The sequence below is a fragment of the Saccostrea echinata genome, unplaced genomic scaffold, assembly GCF_033153115.1.
Source record: "Saccostrea echinata isolate AGI-Se365-2 ecotype Australia unplaced genomic scaffold, CSIRO_AGI_Sech_v1 ptg000023l, whole genome shotgun sequence".
NCBI lineage: Eukaryota > Metazoa > Mollusca > Bivalvia > Ostreida > Ostreidae > Saccostrea > Saccostrea echinata.
The window spans coordinates 1,556,117-1,575,043 of NW_026889772.1; the positions used below are offsets into that span (position 1 = coordinate 1,556,117).

The 18,927-nt window shown below is 33.9% G+C and overlaps 2 protein-coding genes across 2 annotated transcripts in view; both read left to right on the forward strand.

Annotated features, from left to right (window-relative positions):
• The first annotated feature begins 1,554 nt into the window (after nucleotides 1-1,554).
• Nucleotides 1,555-10,353, forward strand: LOC133191582 (polyunsaturated fatty acid 5-lipoxygenase-like). The gene is made up of 9 exons (XM_061327329.1): nucleotides 1,555-1,722; nucleotides 4,762-4,818; nucleotides 5,052-5,096; nucleotides 6,437-6,565; nucleotides 7,214-7,311; nucleotides 7,478-7,610; nucleotides 9,521-9,616; nucleotides 9,735-9,831; nucleotides 10,232-10,353. The coding sequence occupies exons 1-9, from the start codon at nucleotides 1,555-1,557 to the stop codon at nucleotides 10,351-10,353; spliced, it is 945 nt and encodes a 314-aa protein (XP_061183313.1).
• A 283-nt stretch (nucleotides 10,354-10,636) lies between these two features.
• LOC133191044 (allene oxide synthase-lipoxygenase protein-like) overlaps nucleotides 10,637-18,927 on the forward strand; it is a gene marked incomplete at its 5' end in the record, with an annotated part of 33,528 nt that continues 25,237 nt past the window's right edge. The window contains 2 exons of the mRNA XM_061326705.1: nucleotides 10,637-10,710; nucleotides 17,204-17,264. Of these exons, the coding sequence (XP_061182689.1) occupies nucleotides 10,637-10,710; nucleotides 17,204-17,264 (135 nt within the window). The remainder of the gene's footprint in view (nucleotides 10,711-17,203; nucleotides 17,265-18,927) is intronic.

The following is an 18,927-nucleotide window of genomic DNA, read 5'->3' on the forward strand; positions in this document are numbered from 1 at the left end:
GTGGCCCCAAGCTACTCCCGGTGAAATGATTTGAACAAACTTAAATCTTAACTATCTGAGGATACTTGTATAATTTGATGACTATGTAAAACTTTGATTCCCCATTGTGAACCCACCCTTCCCCTGGAAGTCATGATTTGAACACCATGTAATGAAAGTTTCATGTAACTAAGTTATAACTGCTCAGGCCGAATGGTTCTTGAGAAGACGATTTTCAAAAGATGACACCAAATATTCACTTATTCTTCATTATCTACCCTTGAAGGAGGGCATGGCCCTTCATTTGAACAACCTTGAATCCCCTTTACCCAAGGATACTTTCTGGCAAGTTTGGTTGAAATAGGCTCAGTGGTTCTGGAGAAAAGGTTGAAAAAAGTGAAAAGTTTATGGAAAGACAGACAGACAGATGGACAGGCAGAGGATGCCAGACAAAATGTGTTCAGAAAAGCTCACTACTTTCAGCTCAGGTGAGCTAAAAATAAAAAATTTAAAGTACTGGGAAAAAAATGGGTAGGGTTAATTTTAATAGGTCAGTCTCAGTACATCAAAAAAATATCAAGCGATATCTGCACTTGTTTTTCATTTGTTATTAAAGACATTCAGACTCTTAAATGCAAGTTTTCTACTGATAATGATTATCTAATGCTTTTTAAAATTTATAATTTTTCCCTCTTTAATTTGGTATACCTATTCTGAATGATTGTTTGATTTAAAAAAAAGTGTGGCTTAGTTCTTTGAAATGCTCTTTTGTCCCAACTCGATGGGCAGATTTTATAGAAAAGTGTGACTTATGTACAGAAAACCCACACTTTTAACTTAAGAAATCTCACCTAACTATAGTACAAATATATATATATATATATAGAGAGAGGTTTAGTTACAAGTGACGTCACAATGTGTACGCGTAATTTTGACATACACATAATATTTGACGTCAACATAAATATTACGCTTCAGTTATACATATAGTACATATGCATATGTTCGAGTGATTAGGGTATGCCAGATTTGCAGATTTTTTATGAGACTTTTGGCCCAAGTATACTATATGTTTAAGTAGTTCCGGTGAACATGGCGCATTTATTTAAAAAATGTGACGTTAATTTGTATTCATTTTTTTTTTAAATTATTTGAATAATAATTTGTATTAACTAAAACAATAAATTAAATCAATGTGAAAGAGATAAGCAGTAACTGTTATTGAAAGTTTAAAATACAGGTCGAGGGAATTGCAGGCAAGCTAATGAATTTGTGTACAGTAGGCAGGTCAGTAGGTCGACAGGTCAGCAGGTCGACAGGTCAGCAGGTTAGCAAATAAACGTGTACAGGTTGACAGATCGACAGATAAGCAAGTTAGCAAATGAGCATGTGTACAGGTCGACAGGTAAGCAGGTCAACAGGTAAGCAGGTTAGTAAATAAACGTGTACAGGCCAACAAGTCAGCGGGTCAACAGGTATACATGTCGACAAGTCAGCAGGTCAAAAGGTAAGCAGGTCAAAGGGTAAGCAGATCGACAGGTCAGCAGGTCGACAGGTAAGCAGGTTAGTGAATAAATGTTCACAGGTCAACAAGTCAGCGGGTCGACAGGTCAGCAGGTCGACAGGTCAGCAAGTCGACAGGTAAGCAGGTTAGTGAATAAATGTGCACAGGTCAACAAGTCAGCGGGTCGACAGGTCAGCAGGTCGACAGGTCAACAAGTCGACAGGTTAGCAGCTCGACAGGTCAGCAGGTCTACAGGTAGGCATATTAGCTAATAAACATGTGTACAGGTCGACAGGTAAGCAGGTGAACATGTCAGCAGGTCGACAAATCAGCAGGTCAATAATTTTATTAGGCAGACACGGGAATAGCCAGCAAGTATGCAAATGAAATAGTGGTATTTTGGTAAAAATATATTTAAACTTTCAGTTGTATATTAATATATCAACTTAAATTAATTTGATTTATGATATGCGATATCCTTAAATCTAAATAACTTTGATACCATAGTAAGAATTTAAATAACGAAATTTAACAAGTTTGAACGGGTCAAGTTTAATTGAATATTTGTGGTGAATATCTATACATGTCGACCTGCTGACCTGTCGACCTGCTTACCTGTCGACCTGTTTACCTGTCGACCTGTTTCCCCATATTTATTGTTAATTCAAAATTTAATGAATATGTATATTATGTAAATGTTATGAATAAATATGTAACTACAATAAATATTCATTACTTTAATAGGGTAGATATGAGGACTATTTACTCATTTTGTTAAAACTGAAAATCCGCAGGAACTACAATACCGTATACTGCACTTGACCCAGACTTTTTTGGCAAACTTCAATGAAAAATATACCCATGCTAGAGATTTCATATATATAAACTTCAAGGTAATGCATTGAAGCACCAGTCTACTTGGCTCTGTATATTTTGAATCTCTACAGTTCACTTTTCAGGCACGCAACTTCGCTTCAAAAGTGGGTGCAACCAAATAGATAATTGAAAAGAAAAAAAGAAACAACTATAACACCCCAAGAAATAAAGTGTTTCACAAAATTCTAATTTCCATAACTTAGAAATTAGTGGTGGTAGTGGTGGTGGGAAAGGGGGGATCTACCAGCCAAAAACTTTTAAGCCAACAAGGTACGATTACATGGGAGGCTTGATCATATTGCAAAAAAAGGAAGGAGTAAGAAAGAAAAATCCATACAGTTAACGGAAAATAATTGATCAACCTTGAGCAATTCATGAATGTTCAGTTTGATATTGAAGGAACAATCTCTTACTGCTTTGTAGTCAGAAGTATAGCAGTATGAAAATAAGGAGGAATTACATGTACAGTGTATTGCTAATATTTCTTGTCCTGAAATGCAGAGACGTAAATTTGTGAAAGAGGACCTTGCCCAAACAGCATGTACATGTATAAGGATTTGTAAAAACGAAAACTTCTTTAAGGGGTAATATTATGATGTTCATAAAAGTATGAAATTTCAAATGTTCATAAATAAGTTTAATTTGTGCAAGAAATGAAATGTGTGGTTTTGATTGGTGACTTTGATTGTTTCTTACATTTAAGTAATAGTATATTTAGAAAAAATAATGTAATATTAATTGTATACTTGGACTAGTATATATAAACATATTTTATATATATAAATATATTATATTGTTTCTTTAAGACTTTATTTAAACTTTAATTAAAGAAAATATAAATTATTACGGAAAAGTTAAATGCATACGGAGTGAAAAGTGTAAAAAAAAAAAAGGATTTGAAAAATAGCATCATGAAAAGAAACATTCAAAATCACAATAATGTTTACAGATGGCATGCGAAGGGTCTCTCGTTCTCGGAAATCTTGTAAACAAACATGTTGCTTGATATATCTGTTAAAATTGCTGAAAGTTAACGGACTTTGTCGGAATCATAATTCCTTAGGCCAGTTGAGATGATTTAACTTTAATTCAGCATTTTGAATATCTGGTAACAATTTGAGATGGGCAATGGTCATCAATCTTGGTTAGGTTTGGCTAGCAGTTCATCACATTAATTAAATAGAAATTTATGTAAGCATTCAAGGACAGAAATAATTTCAGCATCACTAATAATAAAAAACATACAACACAAACAACATTTTTGTATTATATCAAATTTTAAAGACCATAACCTGAGAATATAGACTTAAGTAAAATTTTTTATACTATCTTAATATTAATTTTGCATGTCTGTTTTAAAAATTGTAGTTTTGTGTAATATTCAAATACAAACATCCGAAGAAAATATTGTTTGATTATTAAAAGTTATATTGATATGAAATTTTGAATTAAGTCTGTTCTCAGTTTATGGTTTGGAGCCAGAATGTTTTGATAACAAGGGTCACAAGAATGCCATCTAATCCAAAAGGCAAATTTAACGAAAATATTTTAAAATTTAGGCACTGAAATATTTACTTCATGCAGGGACGTATATACTAGGAAGTTTTGTAATGTATATAAAATATAGATCCCTATATAATTATCAAGTTTGTAGGGGCATACATGTTACATGTATTTTCAAAATTGTATAAAATTATATACATAATTTTATGTGCAAGCAAAATAAAACAATTTCTCTAGAATCTGTCTTAACTAAAGCGAAAGTAGACACGGTAACATGGTATATCTTTCCGCTTTGTTTCAACTTTGTTCTGGGTAATTAATTTGAAGTATAGGCCCTTCTCAATTTTCCTTATGATCGAAAATGCGACTGAGGAAATTCGAAATAAGTTTCAGGTAGATGACTTTATGGGAGGTGTTAAGAAGGATTGACGCACGTCATATCATATGTACACTTCAGACTATAAAACAAAGCTTATTAATACATACCTTGGTACAGTTATAAATCCCAACAAAACTATATGGTTTACAATTGATTTGCCAACACTCGTGCGCGCACCTTGTAACGCGATGTTTGGTCATTCGTCATTTCCCTCGCTTTATACTCTCCAAGAATGACGTCATGATTCATGAGATGCTTGCAAACTTTAATATTTTCTTTTTTGAATTGAGTGAAAATATTATAAGAAATTAAAAGAAAAATAAATATAATCGGATTTAAATATATTTTTTCCTTCAGAAAAATCGAGGAAGTGGTTTATTATGCTAATAATGTAGTTCAGAGTTAAAACCTTTCCTATATGATAATGCTGGGAGATAAACATCACTTAGTAAAAGGATTTATCATCCTCTTGTGTTTCTCATAGATTATCATTATACATACAAAATCCTTTTTCTAACAGTATTTTATCAATCCGTACGGAAGGAAGGAATTCCATGGCCTTCTGCTAACAGACAAAGTATGATGATAAATTTCTTTTAGTAAAAGGTGATAAGTGTAAGGATCGGGTGGTGTGTGAGGGTGTGTGCGTGTGTGTTAGTCGTTCTCTATTAATTGACTGTTATGTTATAAATTGATTGCTATGTTATTGATTGATTGCTACGTTAATAATTGATTGATATGTTAATAACTGATTGCTATGTTATTAATTGATTGTTTTGCTATGTTATTAATTGATTGCTATTTTATTAGGTTAAAAACGTCCCTGATGACGAGGAGTTTTCTTTTTGTCACAAGGTAGGTGACGTCATACTTCTTCCTTGACAATCTGAACATTATTCAAATGGGTGATACCTTTCCCTTTTTCCTTATGGCCTTTACTAATTATCATAAATCTCCTATACTGAAGGCTTTCGACTGCATGGATCCATAAGCTGTAAATAAAATCATTAATTTATGTCACTCTTGACATAAGTGATATCAAGGATTTTTTTTGAGATGTATATTTTAGTTAACTACTCGTATAGCATGACTCAGTTGCAGAGAAAAAATGGGGGTCAGTGTGCATCTTAGTGAGCAAGGATGCAATTAACTTGACCTTTTTGCACTTAAATTGTAACTTTTAAGTTAATCACTTTAACCTTTTTCGTATTTTACCAGATGTGATCATGGCAATAAATATAATCTTATATTATGTAAAATAGTTTGAATAATATTTATGATTTTTTTTTTTTAAAAATATGCAAAAATATGCGTGTTAAGTATTGTGTGACCTTTTTGCACTAAAATTCATATTGGGGGTATGGGAAATCTAAACCGGCAATAAAGCAATTTCTTGTATAAAGCTTTTTATAACTTTAGAGCTGATCGGTTGAGCGTATCGTGTAGTTTAAAATAATGAAAGAAAAAGTTGGGGCCAGTGATGTAAATTTTGAGATATTGATCAAAATATGCGAGTTTCAGGCAAACAAACAATGTAAATTTTATGTGCACTTTTTCAATTTATTTTTTTGGGGGGAGGGGGGGGTCTATTATTTGAATGTGTAAAAAAAAATTAAAATATTTTAAACCTCTTTTTAATAGTCCTTACCATATAATTACGAAAAAAATACCCAGTGTAAAAATATGTAGTGCTAAAGTTCCAAGATATTAAATGAAACATATGTGTAGGTTTGAAGAATTTTCTTTTGAAACATCCTTCCAAAAAAAGAAATAGTCCCTCATAAATCTTGTTTCTTTTACGTTTTTATGGGCAAAAATTAAATGTTAAATTGCAATAAATGATTTGAAGTTAAAGGCTCTAACTAACCTTTTTATTTTAATGACGAGTGATATTCCTTAAGTCATTTTTTCCTTTATTTTTCTAAATATACGATGTTGCAACTCTTACAATGTAAAGATTAATACAAATAAAAATAATTTTACATAGTTGTATCATTTTACTTTGGTATGAAAAATATGTACCAAGTAAGAGGAACTTAGAAAGTCTTTAAATCCTCTACAGGAATTCATTTCACATACGCCATAGATTAGTCTGATCAAGAGCTATAAACAATATTTTCTGTCAGGTTAAAATGGAAGTTTAGATAGAGAGAATTTCATAAAATGTTCATAAAATAATGTGTTCATAATCACAGTTTGATCTGCTGAAGAAAACCCTCATTCTGAAGGCCGGTAAGACGTGGGAGATGATTTTTGGTGATGGACCATGGCAAACTTTAGACGAATTGAAAGATATCTACTCAAAAATATTTGAAGAACCCAAGGTTAGACATCAGAAAGTTTTATTTTATCTTATTGTGAATTATAATTCTTATCTTTTTTTATACTGTGTTACCTTAACAAACAATACTACATGTATTCACCATACAAAGCTTTAGATATCTAGCTATAGTTATTTGGAAAGGTGGTCTGGATCCCCTAGGATATATTCAGAGTGATTAAATTTATATTGTGAAGTAACCAAAATATGACCATATATCCCCCAAGGAAACAGAGGTTCCTCGTAGTTGATCAGGAAAGTCATGTATATGAAGGAAAATTGGCTTACAACAAAAAATTTAAAAATCTCTCCAAAGGGTATTTATGATAAAACAAGGATCGTGAATGGTAATCTATTTTGAATGTCCACTGAAAAAGGGTTTTAAAGCATAATTTTCCTCTGAGACATTGCGATCTATTGCGAAGTTTAAATACCAATAAGCTTTATGAATGGCATTTGATCACAGCTATGACTTTTTGCCTTAACACCCTCTAAGCCCAAAGACAGCAACTGACAAAGCAAAAGGAAATTAAATTTGTATCGTAAAACTAATTTATTTTGTAACATTATGATTATCATTATAATTTAATTCTAATTATCTACAAAGTGAGTCTAACTTACGACTAATCTGTATGCATCTTATGTTGAACAGGGGATGCAGGGTTGGGACAGTGATATTAGTTTTGGCTGGCAGCGATTAAATGGTCTTAATCCAAATATGATTCGTCTTTGTTCCCATCTACCGGACAAGTAAGGGTTTGATATAATATATCTGCTCTTCTAAAGAGATATAATAATAAAACAAGAATTATCTTTATAGTAGAGATTGTACGTGTTTACGAAACAATAACCCTGATTCCAAATAATTGTTTTATCAATTAAAAATTCGGTTAAAATTTATTTATATTCAATTCAGATTTGGTGTGACTGAAGAAATGATTAAACCTTTCCTCGAAGGACTGACAATATCCCAAGCCATCAGGGATAAACGTTTGTTCATCACTGATCTAGAAGTAATGAATGGGATTTCTCTCAAAGAAGGCTGTGCTGTAAGTTTATTCATTAGATTTCTCTTGAGGTTATAAGTTTGTTCTCACTGATCTAGAAATACTGAATGGGTTTTTCTCCTATAGGAGGCTATGTTGTAAGTTTATTCACTACTGATCTAGAAATACTGGATGGGATTTCTCTTGTTGAAGGCTGTGTTGTAAGTTTGTTTGTCACTGATCTAGAAATACTGAATGGGATTTCTCTTATTGAAGGCTGTGTTGTAAGAGTGTTCTTTACTGATCTAGCTCTAGAAATATTGAATGGGATTTCTGTTATCGAAGGCTATGTTGTAAGTTTGTTCATCACTGATCTAGAAATACTGAATGGGATTTTTCTTGTTGAAGGCTGTGTTTAAGTTTATTCATTACTGATCTAGAAATACTGGATGGGATTTCTCTTGTTGAAGGCTGTGTTGTAAGAGTGTTCATCACTGATCTAGAAATACTGAATGGGATTTCTCTTATTGAAAGCTGTGTTGTAAGAGTGTTCTTTACTGATCTAGAAATACTGAATGGGATTTCTGTTATCGAAGGCTATGTTGTAAGTTTGTTCACCACTGATCTAGAAATACTGAATGGGATTATTCTTGTTGAAGGCTGTGTTTAAGTTTATTCATTACTTAACTAGAAACATTGAATGGGATTTCTCTTGTCGAAGGCTCAAACACTGTATAATGAATATCTTAAGTGCTACAATCAATGCGATACATATAGCAAAATTACAACTAGAAGTTATCAGCCATACGGTACATGTCTATATGCATAAAATATAACATTAATGAGTTAATCCTTGGATCTCTCCAAACTACATTTACATTAAAACTTGCCAAAATATGACATCTGTTTCATATTTGGATATTTTACTTGAAAATGACGTTAATGGTAATCTAACAACCAAGCTTTATGATAAACGTGATGACTTTAACTTCTCAATCGTCAACTTCCCTTACTTATGCAGCAATATACCTTCATCACCTGCATACGGGGTATATATCTCTCAGTTGATTCGATACGCAAGAGCATGCTCTACGTATATACAATTTCTAAAACGAGGTAAATTATTGACAAATAAGTTGATGAAACAAGAATATCAGCTGTCTCGTTTAAAGTCATCAATTCGTAAGTTCTATGGTCGATACAATGACCTTGTCAGCAAATACAACTTATCATTGAGTCAAATGCTGACTGACGTTTTTCATACTAATTGTTAGGCCATTATTTGCACACTGAATTGTCGACGGATTTTTCCGTTATTTCCCGATCATGACAAGGAGCACACGGCGGGTGTGACCGGTCGGCAGGGGATGCTCACTCCTCCATGGCACCTGATCCCACCTCTGATGTTTGGAGGTCCGTGTTTGCTCTGCTCCTATTTTGTATTGTTTAATGGACTTTTGAGCTTGAATACTGTTCGTTATCTCCACATATTTCATTCTGTATGACATTCGATTTAAGGTTTATCATCCCTCTGCTCACCCATATAAAATCTTTCCTTAAGGCTATTTGATAATCCAAATGAAATAATATAATAATATTAAAATGCACACAAATTTCAGCATACCTTGCAAAAATTTACAGAGATGGCCTGTAACCTTGACAGTTTTATAAAGAAATACAGCGAACACGCTCATAATGAATTGACGCTTAAAGCGAAGTGATTTTCATTCCCCTTTGACTTTTAAATATATTGAACAGTTAACGGATATAGCGAATGACGCTTATAACGAAGCAAATTTTTCCGTCCCCCTGGCACTTCGTAAGCGTGTTTTACTGTAATAGTAATTTATGTTAGAGTTATCTATCTTATTAGAGTAACAATAAACCTTAAGACACACTTTAATAAAGATATACAGAGGAGTTAAAATAAAAACCTGTATGTGTTAAATTTTGTCTTCTTGTGACTTTTGCAGTGTCCAGCACCCATTGCCCTTTTCTTTGTTGATGCTAGAGGTCAGCTGATGCCAGTAGCGATACAACTCTTTCAACAGAAGTCACGTGATAACCCTGTAAGGTCTTATCTCATGTGTTAACTACTGCCGTACTTAATTGGGAAAGGGTTAATAGAACTTACTAGTCTATTGAAAGACCATCGCTCAAACACTAATTTTACTCACTCAATTTTAGGTATTTTTGCCTAGTGATCCCCCATATACCTGGTTGATGGCCAAAATGTGGTTTAATGTTGGTGACTCAAATCTCCATCAAACCATTGTTCATCTAGGTAAAGCTGTATGCTTTCTTTTTAGTATCAAAAAGATTTTTTTATATCGAAATATGTTCGGTGTTAGTTTATACTATTAAAACTTCATAAAAATATTTATTTTTTCAATTCTTTTGTCATTGGTATAAATCATTAAATAAGGCGAATAATCTAAATTCTTAAAAGCAACAAGTATTGAAGACAAGTTCGTAATTATCAATATTCATATCTGTTCATTGATTTTACAGCATCGCAAAATCGTTTAATTGATTCTTGTTATATCGTGATATAAATTGGTCAAATATAGTTATATATTTTTTCTTCGATCAAAATAAACATGCTCAAGGCTTACCAACTGACGATTTCATGAATGCTCATCAACACATCTATAAATGTTTATCAGTATCCGGTTTACTTTAAGGTTGTACACACCTAATTTTGGAGAGCGTGTGTGTTGCGGGCAATAGATGTCTGTCGCCTTCACATCCCATGTTTAAACTGCTGGCTCCTCATTTTCTCTACATTATTGCAATAAATAAGTAGGTACATTTCATTCTTTTTGATGAAAATGAATTTTGCATGTGGATAAAACGTGTATTAACTGATATCCATGAACACGAGAGAACAAGAACCTTATGTAGACTTTGTCATAACAAAATTAATCTGCAACTAAAAACAATAAAAATCGCATTTTTTTCCGCGGCATAATTTAGAGATGGTTCAAATATACACCGTGACTAAATCGATTTTGTTTTCCCATTTTTAAAAATGTTAAATGAAATTTTTATAAAATTTTAAACAATTTCAGCCGCGGTCTTGACAATTTTTTGCGCCTGGAGGAATATTCAATATAGCAACAGTGATTGGAAGCAAGGGTGCTGCGGAGCTCATCGCAAAAGGGTGAATACATGTATATAAGGGGTTCACGTTTTTACCTTTTCGTGTGTATTATAGTCCTTGTATGAGGTCGATCCATACATATATCGACTTCACAGAAAACACATAGTAAGACTTTGGAATGCTTTTCTTTGAAGTCGATATATCAATGGATTGACCGAATCAATTGTCTGTATTTGTAATAATATTTTCCTTGGAACAAATAAGATACAGTGTATTTAGAAAGTCATTATATATAATTATATAATTATAATTTGTAAGTGTTGAAGACTTTTTACCATTGTAGACACATCTTTGGATTTGCCCATTTATGACTATCGTAAAAAGTAATTTTGTACGCAATATCAAACAAACCAATCAGATTTATTCGGTAATTTTAATATCATGCATTCAGTTTCTACCGATGTTATAGAGTAGGATTTCTCCCATGGCCAGCTTTACCACCGGAATCTTTACTCTAGAGTAGGATTTCCCTCCGAGAGGATATCGTACGCTAGAGCCAGATTTCCCCTCTTTCTTTCTCAGAGTAGGATTTCCCCTCTTTTATCATTGCTTAAATCATATCGACAATATTTTGGCTACAAGTTTTTATGAAAGTCAACTGATTTTTTTAATGGAAGTATGAGTGTTTTCGACTCAAAGAATTAATTGTTGAATTTGTTATGAAATCTTAAGATGTATAGTTACAAATCAGCGAATCTCAACCCAAAATTTTAACTCATAGGAAACTGTTAAATGAGTAACTAAAAAAATCGTGAGACTCGAAGTCTCAACATCCTCTCGAGGCGCAGTACGTAAGTGTTTGTTTACGAAAATGTAAAAAGTTAAAAAGTATTTCAGACCACCTTTAGTGATTCGATAAGTTGTTTGTCCTCTAAAAGCCCAATATTTCATCTATGGATCGATTCTTTTTACACAGAGTATGTAAGAAAATTCTAAAATTTAGGTCATTGGTAGGTTCTACTGGCCATTTTGTGAGTATTTGAATCAAGCAGTTCTTTAAAAGGAAAAAATTTAGAAATAGTAAGATGTGTTTCTGAAACACTGATTGCCCCCGTATGGCAGCTTATGGCGAAGGTTTTGAAAGTTTTTCAAAGGCAAATCAAATTCCATGGTCAAGGTCAAGAAATCAAAACTGTTGGTACCGGAAGAAAGATCTTGCCTGTCACAAGGAATACATCTGTGAAAAATGAAATCCTTGACACCAACAGTTCAATAGTTATGGCAAGGATAAAGTTTTTTCAAAAGTAGGTCAAACTCCAAGGTCAAGATCAAAGAGTCAAAAGGAATGGTGTCCAAAGGAAGGTCTTGTCACAAGGAATATACCTGTTGAAATATGAAAGCCCTAGCAGCAACCATTCAAAAGTTATGGCCGAAGTTAAAGTTTGGTAAAAATTTTGCAAAAGTGAGTAGGTCGCCCGCGTGGCGCAGTGGTTAGAGCGCCTGCTCTAGAGTCGCGAAGTAAGGAGTTGATCCTTACGTCGCGGGTTCGAATCCCACTGTGGGACGTGGAGACCGGTCCTTCGGATGAGACCGTATAAACCGAGGTCCCGTGTCGCAGTAGGTGCTTGCACGAAAAAGATCCCTCACTGCTCAATGGCCGAGTATAGGACAAAATTTGCAGCTCTCCACCGGCAAGTGGTGGCGTCTCCATATGAGTGCAAAATTCCCGAGAGGGACGTTAAACAACATACAAACAAACAAACAATCAAACAAAAGTGGGTAAAACTCAAGGTCAAAAATGTTATTACCCAAGGAAAGGTCTTGTCACAAGAAATGTACAGGTGAAATATGAAAGCCATAGCTCCAACCAATCAAAAGTTCTGGTCAAGGTTAAAGTTTTTGCGGACAAACAGATAAACAGTCAAAAAGAGAGACAGACGGACGCACAAAGCAAGAACTACATGCCATTAGTGATCGTCCAAATGTAAAATGTCCGCAGTAGTTACAAGACGCTTCTAAGAAATAAAACAGAGAAGTAAAATTATAATTTTTTTTTACCTTAACATTTAGTTATATGGCCTTTTGACCTTAGAACTCTCTGTATTCGTCAGGGGGTTTGACCTGTATAAGTTCTGAACATAATAAATTGGGATATTTATCCAGATACGTCGATATGCCTCCAGCTGATTTTGACACAAGAATATTTCATTGTCGTTTTTTCAGTTCTCTTTTCAGTCTTTACCATATATTTTCAATAACATTAAAATTAGGACCCAAACCATTGAATGTGCCTTTTATTCTGTAATTTATATTCTTGAACTATTTTTGAACGATTCGGGCTCTCTCCACTCTTCACCCACCTTTCTCCAAATAAAACACGGTTATTAGTCCCAACGTCCACTTTGCATTCATCACTAATGATTACTCTTTTCAATAATTATCTATAGTTTTGTATCTGTTTCTACACCAGGAGAGCCGTGTTTTTCTGTTCGCTTCGCGAATTCTGATGCGCTTTCGAACAACCCTTCTTAAATATCCCTGTTTGTATAAATTTCGTTTAACGGTCCGATTAGATATAGCAGAGTCCCTGTTTTCATTGAACAAGGCTGTTATGTCTGATAATTTTCTCTTTCTGTTTTCTTTTACTAACCTTAAAAGACGTCGGCTGTCTCTGTCACTTAATTTTGCCTGCTTTCCTTTCCTCGAAATGTTTTCTACATTTCCCCGCTTTCGATACCGGTCCACTACAGATTTTATTGTTTTATTAATTATTATTAATTAAGTATTAATAATCTCCTTGCTATCTCCGAATGCTTTAATCCCGAAAGGTACAGAGAAATTATAACTTCTTTCTCATCAGTACTCAATTCTTTACGCATGGTAGTCATTTTTTTTTAAAAAAAATTTTAGAAATACACAGCAGACGAAAATAATTTTTGCTACGTAATTGTGATATGTGACAGTCACGTGGATACGCTATAAGAAATATTTACTAATTCAGTCAACATTGACGCCATGGTTAAAAGTCACAGCGCCGATGAACTCGTGTGAAAATTCAAGGTGACGTAATGAAAATTGAATTTGGATGATCAGTAATGGCACAATACTCTATATCCCCCCGTAATCTTGATTACGGGAGCACAAAAGGCCAAAAACAAAACAATTATACAAGAAACACTGCTTTTGCAAGCCGAACTATATATGTCCCCTCAACCCAGCGGTGTAATATTAGATTTGGAAGCATAGAGCAAATGATTTCCTTAAGTTTTCCAAATTTCATTTTTTTTCAGGAATAAATGACCCATTTTTAGTTCCATTTCAAAGACAGCTATTTTGGATATTTAAAAACCAGAACCTTGTAGAGAATACAAATTTCTTTTTGTTTCAATGGACACAGTTAAGAATTTGTCCAACCGATTGCATTTTACCAATATATTTTTTTTCAGAAACAAGTTTGACTTGATCAAAAGAATAAGATTCTGAAGACTCAAAAATTGAGATTTAAAATTTTCAATTTTCTTATTCATGTTTCAATGGAACTTGTCGCCATTTTGAAGAAGGGACACTTGTAACAATATGTCGACCCCCTCCCCTCCCCCCTCATACATAAGTAAAGCCAAGATATTTTGTTAAGGGGATTTGTTCTGAGGGAAATCACACTCTATAACTATTACACAGAGTAGGATTTCCCCCCGGAATATTGAATGAAATATATTGAGATAACGAACAGTAATCAAGCTCAAAAGTCCCTTTAAACAATAAAAATCAGGAGCAGAGCAAACACGGACCTCTAAAACATCAGAGGTGGGAACAGGTGCCATGGAGGAGTGAGCATCCCCTTCCGACCTGTCACACCCGCCGTGTGCTCCTTGTCATCATTGGGAAATAACGGAAAAATCCGTAGACAATTCAGTGTGTAAATAATGGCCTAACAATTAGAATGAAAAACGTCAGTCAGCATTTGTCAATAATAGATTGTATTTGCTGACAAGGTCATTGTATCGATCATAGAACTCACGAAATTATGACTTTAAGCGAGAAACTGATGTGGGACTTCCTTAGTAGAATTCCTACTCTAGAGTCATTTTTCCTTGGGACAAATCCTACCCTAGAGCCTATTTTTCAGGGGGAAAATCCTACTCTAGAGCCAATGTTCCGAGGGAAAAGATTTTAGAGGGGAAAGCCTACTCTACAAGACCGGTATATTCATCTGTCTATTTGTTTACGGCCGTTTCTTTTTTTTATTTTAAGGTCATACGCAACGTACACTACCTGTTGGTAATTTTTCAATATATTCTTAATTTAAAATGAAGGTACCCTCAGATGTTCTTTGACAAAAAAATCAAAATATATTACAAGGGTTTTTGAAAAGATAACATGATGAAAATTTGGTGTTTTTCAAAGTAAAATATACAAAAATGCACAATCATACCTTTTAGCTAGTATTTCTTCAACTTTATTCCTTAGAAGAGAAGTTCAGCAATAGATAATGAAACTCTAAAGTTTTCGACATATGAAACCAACTTTTTTTCTGTGATATATGTGGAAATCCAATTTGCATAGTTGTTTATACCTGAGTAACCTCTCTTTGAAGAGAGAAAATTCAATACACCCATACATACAACAGAAAGCACTGTAAATTGTTGTGCATTTATATATTCATGGAATAATTCTGAAGTTACTGAATAATCTTTGAGTTCCATGTCACTCTTGGTTTTTCTTAAGTTTTTTTCTGATAACAGAGATCTTACCCCGTTTTCTTTGTCTCTCTGGTAAGCTAAGAAAATATGCTGAAAATGAAGTCATGTTTCTGAAATTTTGTTCACTGTAAACGTCTATAAAATAGTATTATCAATAAGACTTTGCAATGATTGCATGTTTGGATCTCATGTATATTTTTCATCATCCAAAAATTCAAATTATCAAGAACAAATTCTATAGAAAAGGATTGCTTCAACATAACATTGCTAGACATTAACAAAGGTGCTGAAAGAGTTTGTGAAGCCAAAGCATCAGACTTGGTATCATAAAGAGTCACACACAGGTCCTTCAGCAAGTTCAATTGTTTATTTGTTTAAGGAATAACTGTCTAATTTTCGGCCGAAGGCGTTTATGCATAAAATTATCACGCAGGCCAATTGATTGATCATCATCATGAAACCAAAAAATCTGACAGTTATTCCTTATATTTACATGTTCTTGATTCCGTAAAATCACGTGCTACAAGCTCCGCCTACTTCTGTCTCTCTCTGTCCCGCCCCGCACGTGATTTAATTTTACCACGCCTATCAATGAACCAGTAGCTTCATGTAGAAATCAAGTATTTTTACTATTTGTAATTTTATCTCGGACAAAGACATTGGAAATGTTAATATTTGTGCATAATAAATTATTTGTTTATAATTCTTGCAGCCTGGGTAAAGTTCTCAAAAATAGGTAATGTATCTACAAACCCACATAGATGATCCGAGTCATTAATACCAATACAACCCAATACACGAACTAAAACACTAGAGACAAACTGACTTGGCATTATGAGCAACTTTTTTGGCGAATTTTCTCCATTACAAACAAAGATATTCTAAAACGCACGAAAGAGCTTATCAAGGGACGCAATCTAAATAAAAAATCGAACCCAATTCGTGAAATATTACATATTATTATCGGAACTTTTTATTATTAGGAGAAAGGAAAAATAAAGTAAAAACTACGTTGCGTCTGTCCTTCAATTCATCATGTTGTTTTGATTTTTACTTTTTACACTTGTACGCAGATTTTAAGGAATACCATGAAGAAATCAACGGAAAAAGAAGTGTACAAATAGATACCTTTTAATTGTTTTAAAACTAAATCAATTTTTGTAAATCTATTATACCATCACATGACTTATGTATTAATTGAATTAACATAGTGCACCTAACTCTGTGTTGACTTTAAGTTCGGTCACATGATTAGACAGTCACGTGATAAATGCATATAAAGTCATCGTCGCAACCCATTCTGGTAGTGGTTGAATGAAAAGAGAATATTTTGTAGCTCATTAAAATATTGACCAATGCAAGTAAAGCATAGTCTTAAAATAAACTTTGACGCGACCTTTCAATACCCAATCACATTATACGGATTTCAATTGCAATGAAAATAATTATTTTCATTGGCTGAACATGACGCCACAGCATAGAGGCGTAATTATTCAAGATTACGACATTATTATTATTATTATTATGTGATCAAGCAGCCACGGGTAGCAGAGAGCTATATACGGACTCCGAACCGTGGCTTGAGACGAAGATATAATGTGTACTGCATGGAGATCAAGATCACAAGGGCATACCTTAATTTAAAATTTTAAGCGATGAATTGCTTCTACATATCTTGTAGTTTCCGGTCAGTGCTGCTGCTTTAAATAGAATAAGCATTTTATTGGTTTAAATTTCAAGTAATTCATTTTCTGGTATTATGAAGAATTATGTCACAGTAAACATTTCCCGTATAAATTAGGACACCCTCCTTTATGTATAGCCTAAATAACAGTGCTGCGTATTTCTTTCAGAACACGTTCTTGGAGAATGGATGTAGAAGGAACATATCCAGAATTTTTGCGACACAGAGGGGTTTGTACCTTCACAATTCGTCCTTCCCTTTAAAAGATATGTACTAGACAAAATTCCTAACGCACCAATTAATATTTTCAACTGTATATAAAATCGGCATAAGTATATTTAATATGCCATTTTGCCTAATGTAGCCATATTTGCAGATGTCTTGGTGTCAAAACAAGACCCTCAAATTGCCTTTTTGTATGCAATCGAATTTCTGAAGTGGTTTCTGATGGTGGTCAGTGAGGTTGCAACAGCAGTGTGTCCGTGTCTCTAAAACGAAGTAGAGCGATATATCAATCATACCACAAATTTGGGTACAATCTTGCAATAGTCGGGTGATATCTTTTGAATGTTGTGGCCAGCAATAGACAATATACGAGGGTTGATCCAAAAATAATTCCACAATTGTTATAAAATCCTTAATTATTAAATGTTATCAACAAAATTTTATATAAGTTAATTTTCCAATATATAGAGAGTTTTGCCTTAAAATTTCATTCAGTTATATAAAATACAAAAATAAACAAAACGTTAGGTTTTGTCTTTCGCCGCACGGCAAGAATGTTACCGGCGTCAGCATGACTTTACTTTTCGGCAATAATTTTCAGTTCATCTACATATCTTTTTTTTTTAATTCATAGATTTTATTTGTGCTTTCACATATACATATACAGACGTTACATAGATTAATGAACAATTACTACATACTTTCATTTCTACTTCCTAGTATTTTTAGGTCACCTGAGTAAACTCAGGTGACCTATTGCTATCTCTTTTCGTCCGTCGTCATGCGACGTGCGTCGTCCGTCGTGCGTTAACTTTTGAACATTTTCAACTTCTTCTTTAGTACCGTTTGATCAATTTCAACCAATATTGGCATATAGCATTTATGGGTGAAGGGGAACAAAAAATGTGAATTTCATGGTCCCTGCCCCCCTAGGGCCTTAGGGGTGGGGCTTAAGCCACCAAAATTGATGCAATCTTTAAAAATCTTCTTTACTCCTGGACATCAAGCAGTCAAACTTTTGGCATGATTGTAATAAGCATTGGGCCCTCTACCAAAATTGTGCAATTCATGGCCCCAGGGTCAGGGGGTTCTGATGCTAGGGCGGGACTCTTATGATTATATAGTGAAAATGCATTAATTCTTTGAAAATCTTCTCCTCTGCTCCTGGGTATTTAGCAAAAGAACTAAGTACATAGTTATGATGAGGAAGAGAGCCTCTTTCAAAATTGTGAATTCCATGGCCCCTGGGTCAAGGGTTCTGGTGTAAGGGCAGGGCTCTAATGATTATATAGTGAAAATGCATTAATTCTTTGAAAATCTTCTCCTCTGCTCCTGTGTATTTAGCAAATGAACTAAGTACATAGTTATGATGAGGAAGAGTGCCACTTCCAAAATTGTGAATACCATGGCCCCAGGGTCAGAGTTTCTGATGATAGGGCGGGCCCCCTAATGATTATATAGTGAAAATGCATTAATTCTTTGAAAATCTTCTTATCCTCTGCTGCTTGGTATTAAGCAAATGAACTAAGCACATAGTTATGATGAAGAAGGAGCCTCTTTCAAAATTATGAATTTCATGACCCTTGGGTCGGGATCTGGTGATAGGGCGGGGCTCTAATGATCATATAGTGAAAATGTATTAATTCTTTGAAAATCTTCTCCTCAGCT